At 35.4% G+C, this 18560-nt stretch overlaps 2 protein-coding genes across 2 annotated transcripts; both read right to left on the reverse strand.

The window, feature by feature from the left end:
* Window positions 1-1585: 1585 nt before the first annotated feature.
* Window positions 1586-9918, reverse strand: LOC145631970 (uncharacterized). The gene is made up of 6 exons (XM_081684212.1): window positions 9042-9918; window positions 5951-6006; window positions 3656-3765; window positions 3402-3555; window positions 2675-2767; window positions 1586-2005 (listed from the first exon to the last, which is right to left on the reverse strand). Exons 1-6 carry the CDS (start codon window positions 9823-9825, stop codon window positions 1868-1870), a joined length of 1335 nt encoding a protein of 444 aa, XP_081540338.1. The 5' UTR covers window positions 9826-9918; the 3' UTR covers window positions 1586-1867.
* Window positions 9919-11702: 1784 nt separating this feature from the next.
* On the reverse strand, window positions 11703-17018 carry LOC145630507 (uncharacterized). The gene is made up of 9 exons (XM_081682769.1): window positions 16777-17018; window positions 16509-16643; window positions 15461-15577; window positions 15187-15315; window positions 14059-14235; window positions 13513-13653; window positions 13155-13340; window positions 12909-12980; window positions 11703-12492 (listed from the first exon to the last, which is right to left on the reverse strand). The coding sequence occupies exons 1-9, from the start codon at window positions 16918-16920 to the stop codon at window positions 12346-12348; spliced, it is 1248 nt and encodes a 415-aa protein (XP_081538895.1). The 5' UTR covers window positions 16921-17018; the 3' UTR covers window positions 11703-12345.
* Window positions 17019-18560: the final 1542 nt, after the last annotated feature.

Below are 18560 nucleotides of genomic sequence, written 5' to 3' on the forward strand. Positions count from 1 at the left end.
TCCCTGCAAAACTTAACCAAAACTACGAAAACACTAGAAAACACATATTAGTAATCAAAGTGGCCCTAAAGGGCCAAAAACACTACTAATTATGACCAAGGGACGGGAGTAAAATACTATATAAAATGGACACATCAAGCATATGATTACATTGATTCTGTGAGTAATAATGAAATAAAGATGAGAGTGTGCTAGTGACATGAATATACTATTAGGCTATGTTTTAATTCAGATTCAACTATAATTTAGTAAACTTGAAATGGAACCGATATGAATAACGTTAAAGTGGTTAAACAATCGAAGAACCGAACCAGTTATAAACTGAACCGAAAAAGAACCGAACCAGTTAAAACTGAACCGAAAAAGAACCGAACCAGTTATAAACTGAACCAAAAAAGAACCGAACTGTTTCTAACCCGAAACCGTTTCCAACCCGAAACTGTTTGAACCGGGATAAAAACCGTTTACACCGCACCGTTAACAAATCGCAACCCGTCTGCACCGAACCGTTTACTACCCGGACTGTTTACAACCCGAGCCGAATTAAAACCGCTTAAGAATAAACCGAAATCGAATCGAACCGATAACTATTTAAACCGAACCAAAACCGACCCGTGAGACAATTAAACCGATTCCAAACCGAACCGATTTCAAACCGAACCGAAACCGAACTGTCAAACCGTTTTGACAGTGCTAAGTGTTCATCATTCACTTTGCAACTCATCTCTGTAGTTACAAGCTCCATTAATGAAGACTTCCCAATACTGTAATAATTTGTTGATGCAAGTCAAACAAACTTTCTTCTTTTATAGGGTTTTATTTTTATTTTTTTTTTTATTTTTTTTTTACCATGGTTAAAAACAAAGGGAAGAGGGAACTTACATCATTGTCTAGGAGGTTTAGGGAGACCACAAAGCATATTTGAATAATTGATATCCTTCAAATAAACCATGACTACTGCATACTTCGTAATTGATAAATCGCTTGTCAATTAATCTATTTGAAAATTTTGGGGGGGGGGGGGGGGGGGGGAACAAATTTCAATAATACCCAATTTCCAAAATAATTTTAATATACTTCGTATTAAAGGAGAGGCACAATACCTAGCTCAAAATTTGAGGAATTACTTGGTTGAAGACTTTAAATTGTAGAAACAATTAGTTTTTATTTTTGTTCTTTTTTGACGAGAATTTTTGTTAGTAATTAATCCTCAAAACTTTGTTGTAGAGAAAGGATGAAATTAAGGAAATGAGAGAGCAGGAATTTTTAAGTTGGAATTTGGAAGGGAAAGGGGTGCAGTTAGTAAAAGTAAGGGTCACGTGACAAGCACACTAAAGCCAATGACAGAAATCAAAGGGTCAACAGTGGAAATTAGGTTTAGGTTGTCTTTGACAAATAAATTTTGTAATCAAGTCTGAAGTAACAAAATTTTTTTTATGAGGTTGTTTTTGATTAAATGGTCACTTTAAAAGATTGTTTTTGACAATTTTTCCTTTTTCCAATCATATATTGTAAATTGTAAATAATATTTTCTTATATGGTGCACAATTGCACATTATACTAATATGGAGTAATACATAATTACATACCAATATCTTTAAACAACTTTCTCATTTCTACCAAAAGTCAAAAAAAAGAAGCTCAAGTTCCATTCACTCTTTCACCGTGGAACGTGGGCTATATAATAAATTAAATTTACATTAGATAAACGGATGCTATAATAAATTGATGTAGCCCAAGTATAAATTCCGTGAGTAAAATTATTTTTAAAGTGAAATCTTCAATCAGTTGTTGGCTAATGGCTACCTATCTAATCTTCTACAAACAATTTCAGAGGATTTTTGCTAGAAGAATGCATAAAAGGGTATTAGACCAGACCAAGGGCCTCTGCAGCACTTCTTGGACTCCCTTCACCACAGATACTGACAAAATTTGTCAGTAGCAACTCCCGGTGCTCTGGTTTCAAGTGTTTCTGAAGACCCCGAGCCACCATCTCCATCTCTGGCTGCAAAAACATACACACCTTAAATATTAGAGTGAACATTACAACGGCAAGAGTAGCTACAGTTGAACAATCAGCACCACTTTAAATCAGAATGCGTCTTTCTGGTATATAAAAAGCCTTATTAGAGGTAGGGGAGAGAAGACGTACGGAGAATGGGAAAGATATGAAATCACTAACTTTAAACAGGAGACTATTAAGCAAGCATAAAGCCATATAAAAGTCAAAGCAACAACACTACAACTATATTACCTCAAATGGCTCTAAAAGGCTCCTGCTTTTTAGTGGGGAGAGAGGGATCACATGTATGTGGCCTTACCCCTAATCTAATGCATAATAACTGCCAGCTATTTCATAAAAAGTAAATGCAGGAGGTTTAATAGGTTACTTTTAGGTAATTAATTATAGTCCAAGAACCAAAAAAAAAAAAATACTGTACAAACATTTGACTCCATTGAATGTGGGCTTACAATGCCGTTGTATAATGGCCACAAGAAACCCAAATTTTTTTTTTTTCCATTCATATAGTTTGATTATTTTCTGTTAAAGTTCTTTAACATACAGATAAATTCAAGTATGACCCATCAAATATACTCTAAAGAGTCTTTCACAGCCCATGCACACATATACGTTGTAATAATATTCCAAAAGCAACTAAGCAAATATACATACAGAAGAAGGTTCTGGTGGAAATATCTGATGAATTAGACATATTTTCTTCAATTCCTCCATAGCTTCAGAATGTTTTGCTTGCATCTCCAAGGCCTGAAAAAAGAGGGAACAGAAAACAACACTAGAATCAGTCCATTCAAAACATTAGACATGGATGTAAATTGAAGCCCAAACACAGGAACTTCATATTAAAATCAAGAATAAAAATCAGGGTCACCACTTCCATGGTATAATTCATCACAATTCACAAGTAGGCAAGTACTCCTATTGAAACTCATTTCTTAGGCTAATAGTGAAGTGTCTGAGTGTATATAATCCATTAGGAGATTTTAGTATCAGACATAGTTACTTGAGCAAAAATGAAGAATCCACGCATCATACAAGTCCTGTGTATAATGGAGACCAACTTTGAGCCATAAATTAAATGACTTCACATCAATTAAAGAAATTATATACGAGCAGTATATAGCCTGAAAATTACAAGGAAAAACCCATATAAATACAACAAAGTATGATTCATCCATAACTTATAACATTTTCTGCACCAATGTTTCATCATAAAATCTTGATGGATGCTGAAGTGTGGTAAATGCATCAATTATATTTCACTAAAAATGTTTTGCAAGTATAAAAAGGTTGGTCAAATTAACATAATGTAAACTAATAAGAACAAAACAAATGTTATTACAAACAATTAAGATTAAACATTGATAATTAATAACATTACCCAAGCCTGTAAAAACCATTGGCGTGTTTGAGCAGCAATTGCAGCAGATACAATTGTTGCTGCTCGAGGATTAGAGAGACCTACATCATAAGCAAGCCCAGCTACAAACAGACGAGCATCTTCACCATCAATTTGGACCGAAGGACTTCCTGCCCTGCAAAATAACTTAATATATCTCAAAAATTGGGGAGGTCTGGAAGTGCATCAGATCTGGAAAATTGTAAGCGGATTTTAAAAGTGAAAATGACTAATACCTACAACAAGTGTTAATGACATTGTGCACAGCTAAACGATAAAAAGAGTCTCGGGCATTCTCCGTTCCAAAGGAGAGCTGTACTCCAGAAATTTTACAAATCCTATGCAGCTGCTCATCCCGCCAACCAAATTAAAGAAAAACAAAATAGCCATTCCAGTCAATAATTCAAGTGAATAATAAAAACAGCAACACGAAGTACAATAGTACACAGACACTCTTTTAATTTAGCATTTGAACGCTCAAATAATTGATAAGAGAAAACATATAGGTTCTATCGCTCCTAGTTGAAGCTGTTGTGTTAGAATCCAACCTCCTTTCAATGTATTCTAGGACTTTTCATCAAGGTATTTGGGCGTTAGACGTAATTATTATATTAACACCAATCAAATGAAGGAAAAATAAATTGTAATTCCAAAGTAAAGCTATTTATTTGGTTAGGCTTTTATATATAATGTGCTGCTACATTTGTAATAAAGGCTTCCTACCCAAAGTCGCTTCTGCTATAATGTTTGCATTGAGTTAATTAGGCCTTTATAACATGCCTACACTTTTAACAAAGCACCCCAAACTCATTAAAGCTTTGCAAACTCAAAATTCTTCTCGTTTGCTTATGCCTGCTATATGCACACAAGCACTATGATCATTGTCTCTGTTCTTGACGCCACTAGGCAAGAGTTCCCCTTCTTAAAGTAAATACCCACAAGGGTTGCTATGTGCACACAAGTCTCTTTCTGCACCAGGCTTGCACTCTTGCCAACACATTGGCAACAGTGTGCCACACAATCTGGTGTCTAAGCACTTAGACCATGACACATTACATCATAACTTATTATTTTTTTTTTTAAGATTATATTCTTCTACCTTAAATAATTGTTATCACAATTTAGCACAAGCAAAGTGAATTCCCACTTCTTGTAATATCATCTATAATAATTGGAAAACTAGTGTTTATCACAAGATGATTAAAAAAAACAGATTATATTCATAACCACACTCCTCAATATCAAGTGTTGGGATTTTCAAGAGCTTCATCTAGAAAATCACACTAAAGCCTTATTTGCAACGCAACCTGGTAAACAATGATCGACGTTATTGAAGAAACTTTTGTTAAATGCTGAGACCTTCTGGACTGAAACTTTTATCACATATACTCTGAAGTAGTGCTGGCAATCCCTGACCTGACCCGATAACCCGAACGAACCCGACGTGAAGTTACTGAGAGAAACCCGAACCCGAATAACACGAATTCGACCCGATTTGTCCAAAATTTCATATTTCGTAATTATATTAAGTTTTACACTATTTTTTTTTATTATTTCTAAGCATAACCCGAAATCTGACCCGAACACGACCCACTGACCTGAATTGCCACCCCTACTCTGAAGTAATGCATCAAGGAGGGGTAGTAAAAGTCAAACTAAGGAAAATAAAAGTGAGTGAAGATGGTGATTAACGGGAAGAAGTGGTAGTAAAGAAATATAGTGTTAATATAAAGGAGAGGGAATGATTATATGAATTATTACCATCCTAATGGGAGTAATCGTTACCCACCTCTAACCTAGGACAACTATTACCCTTCGTATGAAAGAAATAGCTTTTCCCTCTCATCTTTTGTCATGACACATTCATTACTTCATCCCCCCTACAACCATCTCTTCTCAGCTTCATTTTCTTCTTCTTTTTTTTACTTATATTACTCCTGCCGTCCCTATTAAGTTGACACACTTTCCCAGTAGGGCCGTCCCAATTTAGTTGGGACACTTCTACTTTTTTCGATCCCACTATTTTTTTATGTTTCCTCTAACTTGTTATGGGTCTCACATTTTTCCCAACTTCTCTGAAAACAATTCCCACACCCCACTAACTACAATAAAAAACTACACCACTACCAACATTTACATAATAAAATACTAGAGTTGAAAAATATATCTGAAATTCTGTGGTCAAACCATGTCAACTATATAGGGCCGGAGTGAGTACCTTCTACGACATTGCCTTTACTTACATAGCAATGGAGCGAGTTTATGAACCCCACCCCCCCCCCCCAAAAAAAAAAAAAAAAAAAAAAAAAAGAGCCTGGAAAAAAAGTTTACCAAAATTTGAGAGAAGTTAAAAAGCAATTACTTAAGTCATCTATATCCACCACAATTTTACTGCAGGAAGAAGTTCAAAGCAGCTATAACCCTAAAGAAACTCAAGATTATTTGCAAAATGCCAAAACAAACATGTTCATAAAAGAATTTTATAGTTATAACTTATAAGATAAAGACGAATAGCATAAGAAACCACTGACTTCAAGTATATCTTCCTCTGAGACGTCCTTTCCTCTCAATTTATCATCCATGATTGCTGGAAACAGGCCAACGAATCATGATTTGAAGGAGAAAAGTATGATTCTAACATTTAGACAGGCTTGAAATGCATGCATTTACCTGTTCAAAAGACAAACAGCAATCAATCACACAATGTTGACACCTTGGGGAGTGTAAAAAGTATACAACAATGAGGGAAGATCGAAAACTAAGCATTACTATGGAGTATGAACACACAGCACAAAGGTACCTGTTTTTTCAAATAACATAAAGGTAAATTAATCATTTACTCACAAGAAATAAAAGAGTAAGAGAGAGGAGTATTAGATTAGAACCATGTTGGACTCTATTTCACAAAAAAGAAACTAAGTTTGACAGGAGCTTTGCCACGTGTCATCTCTCTCCCCTTCCCCCACACGACCCCAACAGGAATTTTCACTATGTATGATCTCTATCTCCCCCCTCATTAATGTGAGATGTATAACTGTATAAGTACCATGTCAACTGTGACATGATCTCCACTTCGAAATTTTAACAAAAGTTGCTCACTTCCCTATTACAGCCATATGTTATTAGCTCAAAGAGGTCGCTTGCTGCCTCCTGATAAAGCTTGAACCATAAAGAGGTCCAAAGTTTGTCTTGACATAATCCATAGTGTAATAGCTCATGTTAACATAAGCCCACTAGTAGATATTGTCCTCTTTGAGAGTTAAGGAATTGCTTTGATGCGGAAGTCCTCCCCCCCATATGAGAAAGGATTCGTTCCCTAAGATAGTAAATAGCATTATTCACTCTTTAGATCTTCAGGGCAATTGATAGCAGCAAACAACTTGTCAAATTCTCTAATCCAATATTCAAGGCTTATAGGGTCTTCCTTTCCAAGAAAAAGGGGTGATATTGCGAGCCACTAATCGGAAGAATAAACTAACATGCGAGCCACTAATTGGCCTGTTAAAAACTTTAACTAACAAGCAGGCACTAATTGAATTATCCCAAACAAAAGAACTATAACAACTTGCCATCTGGGGCATTGATTGAAAACATTAAAAATAACAAGTAGTAAAGTATCAACAAATTGTCTTCCAAATAATAATCTGCCTTGCTTGGATCATAGTCTAGATCATTGCCCTTTGATTCACCATCCGCTCGGTAACCTCTAACGGGTGAACTTGGTGTATAAGAGGCTGATGGGTAAGATAAATAATTTAGGCTAGTTCTTTGACGAATTGGGCTGGGAACAAATATTGGTTTAGGTCCCAAACAAATTGGAGAAATAGGTGTGCATTTGGGCTTGGTTCTCTAGGCTTTGAAGTATAAGGTTCATGCTTGTCCCTTTTTGAAATTTGAAAGGCTTTGATGCCTACGAGAAGTAACAAATGGTTCACTTTTTGTAATAGACTAACCTTAAGAGGGCGATTTGGGAAGTCTAGTATTATTAGGTTGGTAGATTTTTAGCATTAGTATAAATAGAGAGAAGGGAGGAAGAAGAAGTTAGGCAGAGTTTTGGAGTGAATCCTTGAGAAGTTGAGAGAGTTGTGACCTAAAGTCACTATTTGGAGATGGAGAGTTGTGAGTCTTGTGACCTCAAGTCAATAATATGAGCATTGTAGGCTAAACCTACTACCTTTTGTAAGAAACCATTAATCCGTTTAATCAAATTTCCAAGCTTTCTCCTTTAAATTTCCTCTTAATCAGTAAAGCATACAACCAGATTACCAGTCTATAACACTTTCTCAGGTAGAAATGACAGAGTTTTCATCAGGATTCCACTCATGAATATGGTTAATATTTGGAATGTCAAAATCTTCCAAAGATTGATGAGATAAATAAGTACGTGGTCTAGCAGGTGGCAATTGGGAGATCATGTAGTTAAGTTTGCTCTTCTAATGGTACTTCAGATACTTCCACCTCTCTCTCGAGGGTATACTCCAGCTATTCTCAAGATAATGTGCAAGGAATCAGCCCAATACATGCTTCATTTATTCTAGAAGGCTCAAAAATTAATCAGAATGCTGAATTGGAAGTTTGTTAAAATCAGTTTTGGGAGAAGAGGGTAAAAGAGTAATTTGTATGAATGTTTGTTATAAGTTTTTTATTTTGGTTTCTCTTAGCAACAGCTTGCTGAATGAGGTATTAATAGGTGTTTGGGATTAAAAGGAAGGCATCAGAAAATTAATTGTGAGGTTTGTTATGTAGGAGAGTTCCTTCTTCTCGAATTGAAGGCATTGTATTGCTAAATACTCTGTTTAGTAATACAAGTATCCCTTGGCTGCTATTTTCTCTCTCTAATTAGCTGATTTACTTACTGTTTTCATACTAATCTCTAGCATAATGCAAATCAGTTTTAGAGTTAGTCAAAGTTCCTAACCATTTTCCCTCATGCAAGTGTCTCTCATCATTCCAAAATCCATTTCGTTAAATCACATCTCTATATTTGCGAATAATAGGCTCATATATATAAGTGTCAGGCAAATGAACTAGACCTAAGAGAACCATCCAAGGTGCACAACATACCACATAATATGTGTACTAAAATCTCTCACAGTAAGACCATCATCCTAGCCACTACCTGAATAGGAATTGTCCACATGATAGTTTTTCCCAACAATAATAAGATTTTGATTGAATTAGCATGCTAGCCACAATCTGAAAAGCTCTGGCAGTAATGTTGTTCACGTAACAAAATTGTCATAATGCAGAATGGCTCATTTTCTCATTGACCATTAATGTTCTCATTAACATATAATATTATGAATGTATGCATTCTTCGGATGGATCATTATAGTAAATGGTTTGATCCAAAGCTTAATTATGTTTGCTCTAGTTCAGCTACTCCTTACATACATCTAACTTGCTGCATCAGCATACATAACAAGAATTTCTTTGACGAATACTCCAATTAATATTGACTCCTCATCACCCACATTTCATTTAAGAATGATAAAAAAAACTACTAGCAGAAGTCATGGACATTAAGAAAAAACTAAGCAATTACTTTCACACCACATTTAATCACCAATACAAAATCAACTATCATTAACAAAGCATTGTCTGAGTCCTAAAAACACGAACCTTGAACGAGTTTGTTGGCCGCACTCCGGTACTCCTCCCTCAGCACTTCCACAACAGGTCTTGGACTAATAACTGGCCACCAACCGGGCAACTTCCGCTGCGGCTCCTTTCGTATCGAGTTCCTCGACATTCCCTCCGAACCCCGTTCATTCAACTCAAGATCACTCTTTCTGTCAACCCCCTCCACAACTCTCTTCTCAACCACAACTTCTCTGCCACCCAAACTCCTATCCCTCCTCGTAACAACCTCCACCTTAATATCCCCACCTCTCCGACGCAACCCTAACCCTAGATTAACCAAAACCCTAACAAAAACAACACTAACAAAACTCCAAAGCACAACACCACCTACGAATCGAACAGTCGACTCAGAACACGACACAACAATTCGATTACTCCCAGGTTCAACAACAACAAGACTACGTAAATCATTATAAGCATCAATTCCAGAAGACACAAATTGATGAAACTTCAATTCACACAAATCAATTGTTCGTTGAAAAGAGAGTGGTGTTTTGGATTTCAATTGATCAACATCAAGTACAAATTGAAGTTTACCAGAATCAGAAGATGAAGAATGGGATTGAGAAGAGTCGTTTCGCTTGTTAGGGTTCCGGCGAGTGGAGCGCCGGCGCCGGCGACGGGGAGAGAAGGCGCAAGAAATTGGGATAACGGAGGTTTTGGGTTGCCATTGATGGTGTAGTTGAGGTTGGAGTATGGAGTGTGGGACTGAGAGGTAGAGGTTGGGGTAATGGCGGAGTGAGGTTGCGGAGTTTGCCGCCATTGGAGGTGGAGGAGAGAGAGTGTGAAGGTTGGTTGGTAGTTGCAGTGGAGCGGGAAAGAGGTTAGAAGGAAGGAAATGTGATTGAATTGAGGGCATAGTCTTACCCAAATACTACGTATGTGGTTAGATTAGTTGGTTGGATACGGCTCGTACGAGGGCTAGTGGTCATGTCACTAGTGTGGATTATTGGCTCGGACTCGGACAATGTGGTTCATGGTGCATGTTAAACTTCAGAGACGTTGAGTCTTTGATAGTGACAACATTACTCCCTCCGTCGTAGAATAATTGACACACTTGACTTTCAACATCTTTTTTGATATTACAATAATATACGTTAAAATAATTCCTAAAATAATTGACACAATTGACTTTTACCACTTTTTTTTATTTTATAATAATATACGCTAAGATAAGTTCTAGAATAATTGACACAGTTGACTTTTAACAATTTTTTTTATATTATTATAATATATGCTAAGATAAGTCCTAGAATAATTGACACACTTGACTTTTAACCATATCTTTTGATATTAATATGTGCTAAGATAAATTCAACAATAACTTATTTATTAATACGAAGTAGTTTATATATTTAATATAAAAAAAAATGGTCAAAATTGAGTAAAAATGTCAAGTATATCAATTAAAGACAAAGGGAGTATATATGAACTTACAAAGTAATTAATTTGTGCCTTTTTATCATTGAGGATGCCTAATTGATCTCATTAATAAACAAAATTGTTTATCGATTGACAAAGTCGTAAATATCTTAGATGTAGGAATATTTGTTAGATCATGTGATTAGAGTCATTTGACACTTACTTTATATAGTATGCGAATTTGTCAAACAATTGATTTGCAATTCTTTGTATAGAAGGCTAGAAATTATGCTCAAGATGTTTGATTATGAAGGGAGATTCATGTTGGGCTATTGGTCCCTATTTATGTGGGAAAACTCATTTGATGTGGTGATTATTTTGGAGCAAGTAGTATAGCTTATGCCCAAATGTAAAGCCTTCTTAAATAAATAAACACATCTTTTATTAACTTTTGGTGTGCCTTACTGAGTAAATTGTGTGGGTAACAAAAGTTTTGTATAACTTGTTGAACATAATCCTATTTTCTTGTGACATTTTCTCAATTTCTTCCTCCGTAATTTAGCTTTTATGATTGTTGATATTGGGTAGAGTACTCACTTTTAAGACTTGAAATTGTGTTTGTGTAACATTCCTTTATCATAATAAGAGCAATTTGGTGGACTTCCTAATTGTCCCATGGTGTTTACTTTTCTTTTTAAAGGGGTTTTCCACATAAACATCTTGTGTTCCTTTCTTGGTTGATTGTGCTCGTTCTATGCTATATGTTGCAGTCTTTTATGTATTGATATTGCTAGTGTATTGATCTTGGAGAATATATCATATTGCTAGTGTTGGTGTTACATTGAACAAGTATGGTGTGACGTTGAATAAACTAGTAGTATCGTGTGTTTACCTCAACAATTCAAACCCGAAATAGATTCTCAACTTCTCTGTGGACCTTGTAATTTATAGTATAAAAAACCTGTATGGGATGAACTCATTGAGCTGCAAATTATGGAGCTGCTCTTCTCACAATCTCACATGACCAACATGGATCTGTATAAAAAACCTTGCTTTGCTCCAAGCTTCATTGCAACCCCATAAACGGAAAATTTGTCTCTGCAGCTCTGCCTGTCAAAACTTACTTGCTTTCTTGTAACATAATGACAATTTTTTGAGCACATATACAACTCAAGTTCAACGTGAAATTCCATAAAAACTCTTCGCGTCTTATAAGTTGTGTTCAACTCACAACTATCCATTACCTGAGTACATCAAGACATCAAGTTCTCCCGAAAATTTCTAAGCTGTGCATAGCCTGGTTTTCACATTATAGGAATCATTAATTGAACAATCCCAGCAAAAATCAGTATCCTTGGACTCTTTCTGATCTTCTGAGCAGCGTCCTAGAAATTTTCTAACATCGTTGATCAGGCTATATAACTGGAAGAGTCATTTAAAGTTCACAAATATGTGCATTGTGATTAAATGCCTTGACATTGCCCAAATTGCTTTTTGGGGCAGTGCAGGAAGCAATTCAATACCCAAGTATGCAGAGCAGAATCAACCTAACACTATACATGCATTGACCAAGGAAGAAATTGGCGGACAAAAAACATAATCAGTGCTAATACAAACTACAGTGTAGTACATGTTAAGATGAAGAGGATGTTGAGCACTTGCATTTTTCAACAAAGCCGCATCTGAAAAGGACATTGACCAGCATAGCCTGTAGTATAATTAGTCCTTGACTCCTTGGTTCTTCACTCCAAATGCTTGCCATGCTACCACCAGCGGTAAGCATCTCAGGGTGCAAGCTTGAAGCACCTCATTTTTGCTACCTGGTAAGGACTTCAATGATGGCAAACACCCAATCCTTTAGAGGGAAAGGAGAGCAGGGGTGAGTAAGACAGCAGCACAGAGACTGAGAGATGGAGATTGATCAAGCATGGACAACCGAACCATTCAGTGACCAGGATGATCTGCATGGAATGTTGTTAATTCTGTTTTTTCGAAGAGAGTATGGATCAATTCCTGCCTTGTGAGCTGCAACAACTCCTATAGCTTCCCAGTAATTTGAAACATTCACCTGCAGAGAGCCCATGAGTCAGTAAAATTGAAGTATAGTTGGTGGTTAAATTTTTTTTTTTTTAGGCGAACATAGTAAAGCTATACAGTAATAGAACTCAAGTAGTTAAAGAAAGGGAGAGTTCTATTGATGCGAATGTGAGAATAGAAAAAGATTTAGAGGTACTTGTAGCTACACTGGCAGATTGTCAAAGCACTATCATTCCTAATTTTAAACTGGCAGATTCAAAGTACTGAAGCAATCTCATTTACAACATGTACTTTTCTTGTAATAAACAAAGTTTAAAAATTTTCAGCTGTTAAAAAGCATAATATTGTTATATCAGAATTATATGAAAGGTCCTACTAAAAGTACCTTGAAGTGGAAAGATAAATGAAGCGTAATGATTTGCAAACAATGAACTGCATAGTGCATACCGTTTCAAGTTGAAGACTGTCAGGTGTGTCACTGAGAACAGTTGTATTCTCTTCGACAGCAATTATTAGAGGCTGCATAAAGTTATAGTCAGAAAATCACACACAAAATATCAAATCAATTATTTCTAAAATGACAAGCAGTCAATATCAACAGAAATATGGCATTAACTCAGTGGCACTCCACAAGTAATGAAAGATCCTTGTATATGGGTGAGAATGAAAAACATAATCTCGTTCAGTTCATGCCTTGTTTCTTTTCTTTCTTGCAAAAGAAAGAACACCACTTCCAGCACAAGCATCTATGGGAAGGATGACGCTATCAACATCATTTGCAAAAATGCAGCCTTTCTCCATTACATCTGAGCCAGTAACCACATACTGTGGAGCATTACTAAGCCCGGCAAGCACACATGGCAAGAATGTGTATCCAATCTGTTCAACAGGAAACCAAAGAAGTTTATCAAAAAAATCATGAAGGGCAATAAAAACAAAAATAAGTTGCAGTGCCAACACCATAAAAAAAGTTGGACATCAAAGACATGAATGAAATCTGTTGGATCCATATGCGACTAAAAGGACTGTAAACTTGGAGAAAATCAATCACCTCTTCAGCAGCCGATTTGGGAGAAAGTGATTGGTTTAATGGAACAGGTATTAGAGCTGGAGCATGTGCGCAAGGAATTTGGAATTCTTTCACAACTAGATGACTTATAATAGCCTCTACTCCAGCCAAGGTATCAACTCCCTGCACAATTCAGAGAGGCCAATCAGCTATCTCAAAGGATTTCTCTGCAAATATTGAGATACAAGTTTAAATTCTCTGTGGATGCACATGCTATAACTTAATCCATTTAGCAGAGCTAAAAGGATCGCGAAAATTTAACTTTTGTGCTTAAGATTATAGTAGAGGAAATTGTCAGACAAATATCTTTTGTACTTTTCATTTTCTAATCAACAGTCTATCCTCTTTACAGTCAATCAAAGACTTCAAACATGATCGATTTCCCAAATGCACAACAAGTCATCATCAAGAACCCCATATGTGAGGTACAGCAATAGCAGTATTTTGATGATACATGGTAAGTAGCCTTAGATGTAATTAAATTTATAAAAATAAATCGCAAACAAGGACTTAGATGCAGAACCATACAATTCCTTGACGATAATCATGCATGCTGTCTTCATCTTCATCAGGAAAGCGGCCAACAACAGCAACAGCGTTCACTTGTGATCGATCTACCAAACTCCGTACAGCTCGTAGCAGAGAGTCAGGATGCTTTACCCTCCCAGTTGACTGCCCAGTCTTTGGATCTATCCATTTTTCTACCTATATAACAAACAGTTTATACTCTAGCAGATAAAAGGATCATGGTACATAGTAGGAAAATTTGTTACATGTCATTTCTAACTAAATAGAGTTTATAAAAACAAAGCATGTGCCTCGTAGATTGTTCATAACAAATAGAAAGAGAGACAAAATGACATAACTCTGTATGCAAGAAATAGCTTAATGAAATAACGACTCCCCTCCTTTTCATGTCTTTATTTTATCCACATATAACAATGTAAGTCCCTGTCTAAAATCAATATATTTATTTCCTCTATCTATAGTCTTTAATATAGATTTAACATAATGATGTAATAGTAAATTGCTCTTTTACTTATTTAAATACTAGATTGATGCCCTAAAATCTTAGTTATCCTCTATTGTGAAATGGGGAATAATATTTCTCACAAGGAACTTCAATTTTAATTTTAAGGTGATTAGGGAGATAAGGAAGATGAACAAAGGATTAAGAACACTAGCGAGGAATGTTCTTAAATTAGATAACTTGATAAAAGGACAATAGTTGTGGGAATAATTTTCCAGACAATCAGACTGTAGAGTGTAGACAGCTTTAGCTGCTTGCTTATGTGACATGTCAATATCATTGCATAACAGTGTGTCTGACAATACCTGATGTTTCACAAGCCGTGTGAAAGATCCCAATAAACAATCTCTACAAAAAACTGTAGACCACACTTACCAACTTATTAAAGAACAAGACAAGATGAAACTATGGATAATACAATGAGTTACTAAAGGGAAATTGGCAAATCAAGAGAAGAAAAGCGAAAGACAAGTATAAGGAAAAAGTCTTAACCCACTCCATTGTGCCAATTATACCTTTTTCTCACCATATCCACATTTCTGTTCCCACTCATTTAATATACTTGTTTAAGGCACAGTTCTTACAAACAATTCAACCCATTTCACTTTCTTTGTAGATTATCATACCTCAAGAGGCTTGTCTGTGACAACATATTCTAGAACAGGCAATCCAAGGGAAGCTCTTGCAGCATCAGCAACCTGCAAATGGCGCATACGGAGATCCATTTCTATGCCAGCGTCCAAAACTAGTCCAACCTGATTACATCCAAAAAAGTAGCATGAATTAAAAATGTTGCGATAGAAGCTATTTATAAAGTGAGCACAGGAACTTTGCTAGCGTACTTTAAACAAGAGCGTCAGTACTTAGAAAAATCAAAGATGATAGGTATTAGATGCACACCTTATTTTGGTGAACTGGCTCAAGCGCCCATAAGCCTTCAGCAAACTGGTCCAGAGCATAACCTTCCACATATAATATATTTGGAACGGGCCAGTAAAGCATGGCTGCATTTAGAACCTGTAGACATATATCAAATTTCTTGGAGCAGAGTCTACCACATCATCCATTGTACTAAAACCGGTCAGAGGGCCACCGCCCCTACATAAATTATTAATTATGCACATGATTGTCCATTTGCATTGTCAAATTCCAAATTCCAAAAGATGATAAGTTTTACTTTAAATAAACTATGAGTGCATGTTAAAACTTTCTTTGATGGAAAAATCTCCAACTCAATAAAGGCATAGTTCCTCTTCTTTTTATCTTCTTGCTTCAGATTAGTACTTTTTTATATTGGACCATATACGACAAACAGATCAATGAAAAGGGCTCAATAGTTAAATACCCAAGGGTGACCGATGATTGTAATGAAAAAACAACCTTCTATGATACTCCGTACAACATAATATGGCCTTCTCAATTCATAACTTCACCAAAATTCAGATGTTTCAACCATTTCAACTCATAATTAGGGTGTATTCTATTCACTTGATTTTCACTTATCTGAACTCATTAAAACTTATTTTAGTTGTAATTAATTTGTACTTGAATAACTCTTATCAAAACTTATTTTTCTTAAATTGAACTTATTTGAACTTAATTGAACTTATCTAAACTTAATACACCTAAAATAAATGAAAATAGGGTGAACATAAGGCTCTTACTTACAGTGTTTAAATCATGACTAAGATAACACTAAACATGCAAGTTGAGTCGGGTTGGGTTGGGGTTTGTAAGCTACGAGTCAAATCATTAACAAGTTGATAACTTTCCAAAATTCTAAGTATATCATGTCATCACTAACCCCAAAACCACATCAACATACTACCCATGTCTAATTCTATGTAATGCCATTTTCACAATTTATCCTAAAACTAAACACATCATATTATCCCTTACTAAACAAAGACGATAAAATAACCGAAAACTCGAAAGATAGAATTATTACATTCGGATGAGATATGAGGCAATCAACAACAGACGCAAGCGCACGCGCAACCGGTAAAGCATCACCGGCGTAACCACCAATGGCAGCTCCGACTCCCGTTGGCACAATCATCACACTCGTATATGGCCGCTTAAACTATAACAAAACACAAACAAAATTTCAAATCAATCAAATGCATAACAATATTATAGTAAGAAAATAATCCATGAAAATTGAAATTATACTTGCAATTTAAGTATATTAATAACATAATAGTGAAGAAGCTGACCTTGTTGGGTGGGAGGAAAGAATTGGAGCAAGAAAATGCATTTGGAAGGTTCAAAAATGGTGATTTATGGGGTTTGAACAAGGTTTGAAATTGGGTGGTGGAAGAAGAAGGAAAGGTGGGACTGGGTTTTAGAATAAGCGCCATTTTTCTTTCTTTCTTGTTCTTGATTGTGTTTGAAGGGTTAGTTGTAGAATGTTTGTCATTGTATGCCTCTCTCTACAAGGATTTAATTATACACTGGAGAGCATTACAAGCATTAATAGTGTTTTTCAATGAGTAAACGGTTCAAATTTTAAATTAAGATTAATAGTGTTTTTCAATGAGTAAACTGTTCAAATTTTAAATTAAGATTAAATTATGTTGTGAAGATGAAATTGTTCATTGTGAGTTGTGACAAAAGAGAGAAAAAAATATTGTATGTTTTGTTATGAGGTAAAGTGAGATAAATGTTCACAAAATTTGACAATTATATACAAAATGCATGTACATAATATCTTGTCTTCTGTCACTAATTCTAGGTAGCTAAATGATAGCTAGCAATTTTACATTTATATATACCCGATGAAATGTTTCAATGAAAGATCTTTTTTATAGTGGTCAAATATAAGAAAAAAGTGGGCTATCTGAGGTGGCAGATTCATAACCACAATAAATAATTTGTCTCTTTCTGATAACTATCACATGTATTTATGAACAATGCCTACATAGTGTTTATTTGATAAATACTGAAATACCTTATAAGTTTTTGGGACATTTCCAAGTAATTTTCTACCAAAGAAAGAAGGGTGGCTCACTAACTAGTATTTCTTATGGTAATAAAAAATAAGTTAATGTGATCAAGTAATTTTGATCACCATCAGTAATATTTTCTAGAAACTACCACTCGTATTTATGGACAATGCCTAAATTATGTTTATTTGACGAATACCTAAGGTGTAATGTAATTATGTTTAGCGAAAATCGAACCCTAAACATACAACGTTGGAGGTTTAAGGGAGAGTTGAATTGTCATTGGGACGGTTGGTTTTTCGACCGTGATACATTATGTTAATTGTATACATGATGTATTGTGCGGTGTTGGTATTGTTAAAGTGTGTATGTGAAAAGTAACAATAAGTCTAGACCTCATTTCAAGTCAGCTATTGTTAACCCCCTTCAAGTGCTTTGACCACCATTATTGAAATTGCTCATGAAGTGTTCAGTACTTCAGTTATAATAAATTCTATTCAAACAATGAACAATGTAGTGTTCATAATAGAACTACTAACACCATTAGGCATTATCGATTTTACCAAAAATGTACACTATTCTTGGTAGACCACTACTAGTATTAGCGTAACTACCATGAACAACGCACTGTGTATTTACAAGTTTGCCATTTTAATAAACATGAGCTATTTATCAAGATGATAACTTGTATTTTTTTCAACTCTTATAATCTTAGATAAAGAAAAATAACTGTATTTATAGTCTACTCATACACACTTACAAATAAAGCAAGCATCATTAGATGCCTTTTGCCTTTGCACAAAAAGTTCATTCAAAACTAATGCTTTGGCTCTTCATAGTTCGATTTCCTCCCGAGAAAATGTCCCAAAAAATGACATGATCTCAAATGATCCAACATCAACCCAGCCTAGGCCAAACAAGTCACATATACAGGGTATCTACCCATTTAAATGTACGTATGCACTGGGCAATATGCATTCATAAAAAAGACAAGAAATAATACTTCACGGCTTTCGAGAGTTTTCAAAGATATAAAATGGGAAAGGAACAGCATA

Source organism: Chenopodium album, chromosome 5, assembly GCF_948465745.1.
Source record: "Chenopodium album chromosome 5, dcCheAlbu1.1, whole genome shotgun sequence".
Taxonomy (NCBI): Eukaryota; Viridiplantae; Streptophyta; class Magnoliopsida; order Caryophyllales; family Amaranthaceae; genus Chenopodium; species Chenopodium album.

What these genes read in the sequence shown, in the direction of transcription:
- LOC145630507 (XM_081682769.1), bottom strand. Translation starts at nt 16,920, where the DNA reads ATGGCGCTTATTCTAAAACCCAGTCCCACCTTTCCTTCTTCTTCCACC. An exon ending in TCACAGACAAGCCTCTTGAG is followed by an intron (nt 14,236 to 15,186) that starts GTATGATAATCT and finishes TTTGTTATATAG; the next exon opens with GTAGAAAAATGGATAGATCC. An exon ending in ACAGTCTTCAACTTGAAACG is followed by an intron (nt 12,493 to 12,908) that starts GTATGCACTATG and finishes GGCTCTCTGCAG; the next exon opens with GTGAATGTTTCAAATTACTG.
- LOC145631970 (XM_081684212.1), bottom strand. Translation starts at nt 9,825, where the DNA reads ATGGCGGCAAACTCCGCAACCTCACTCCGCCATTACCCCAACCTCTAC. An exon ending in CAGAGGAAGATATACTTGAA is followed by an intron (nt 3,766 to 5,950) that starts GTCAGTGGTTTC and finishes CGGGATGAGCAG; the next exon opens with CTGCATAGGATTTGTAAAAT. An exon ending in GTCATTAACACTTGTTGTAG is followed by an intron (nt 3,556 to 3,655) that starts GTATTAGTCATT and finishes GTTATTTTGCAG; the next exon opens with GGCAGGAAGTCCTTCGGTCC.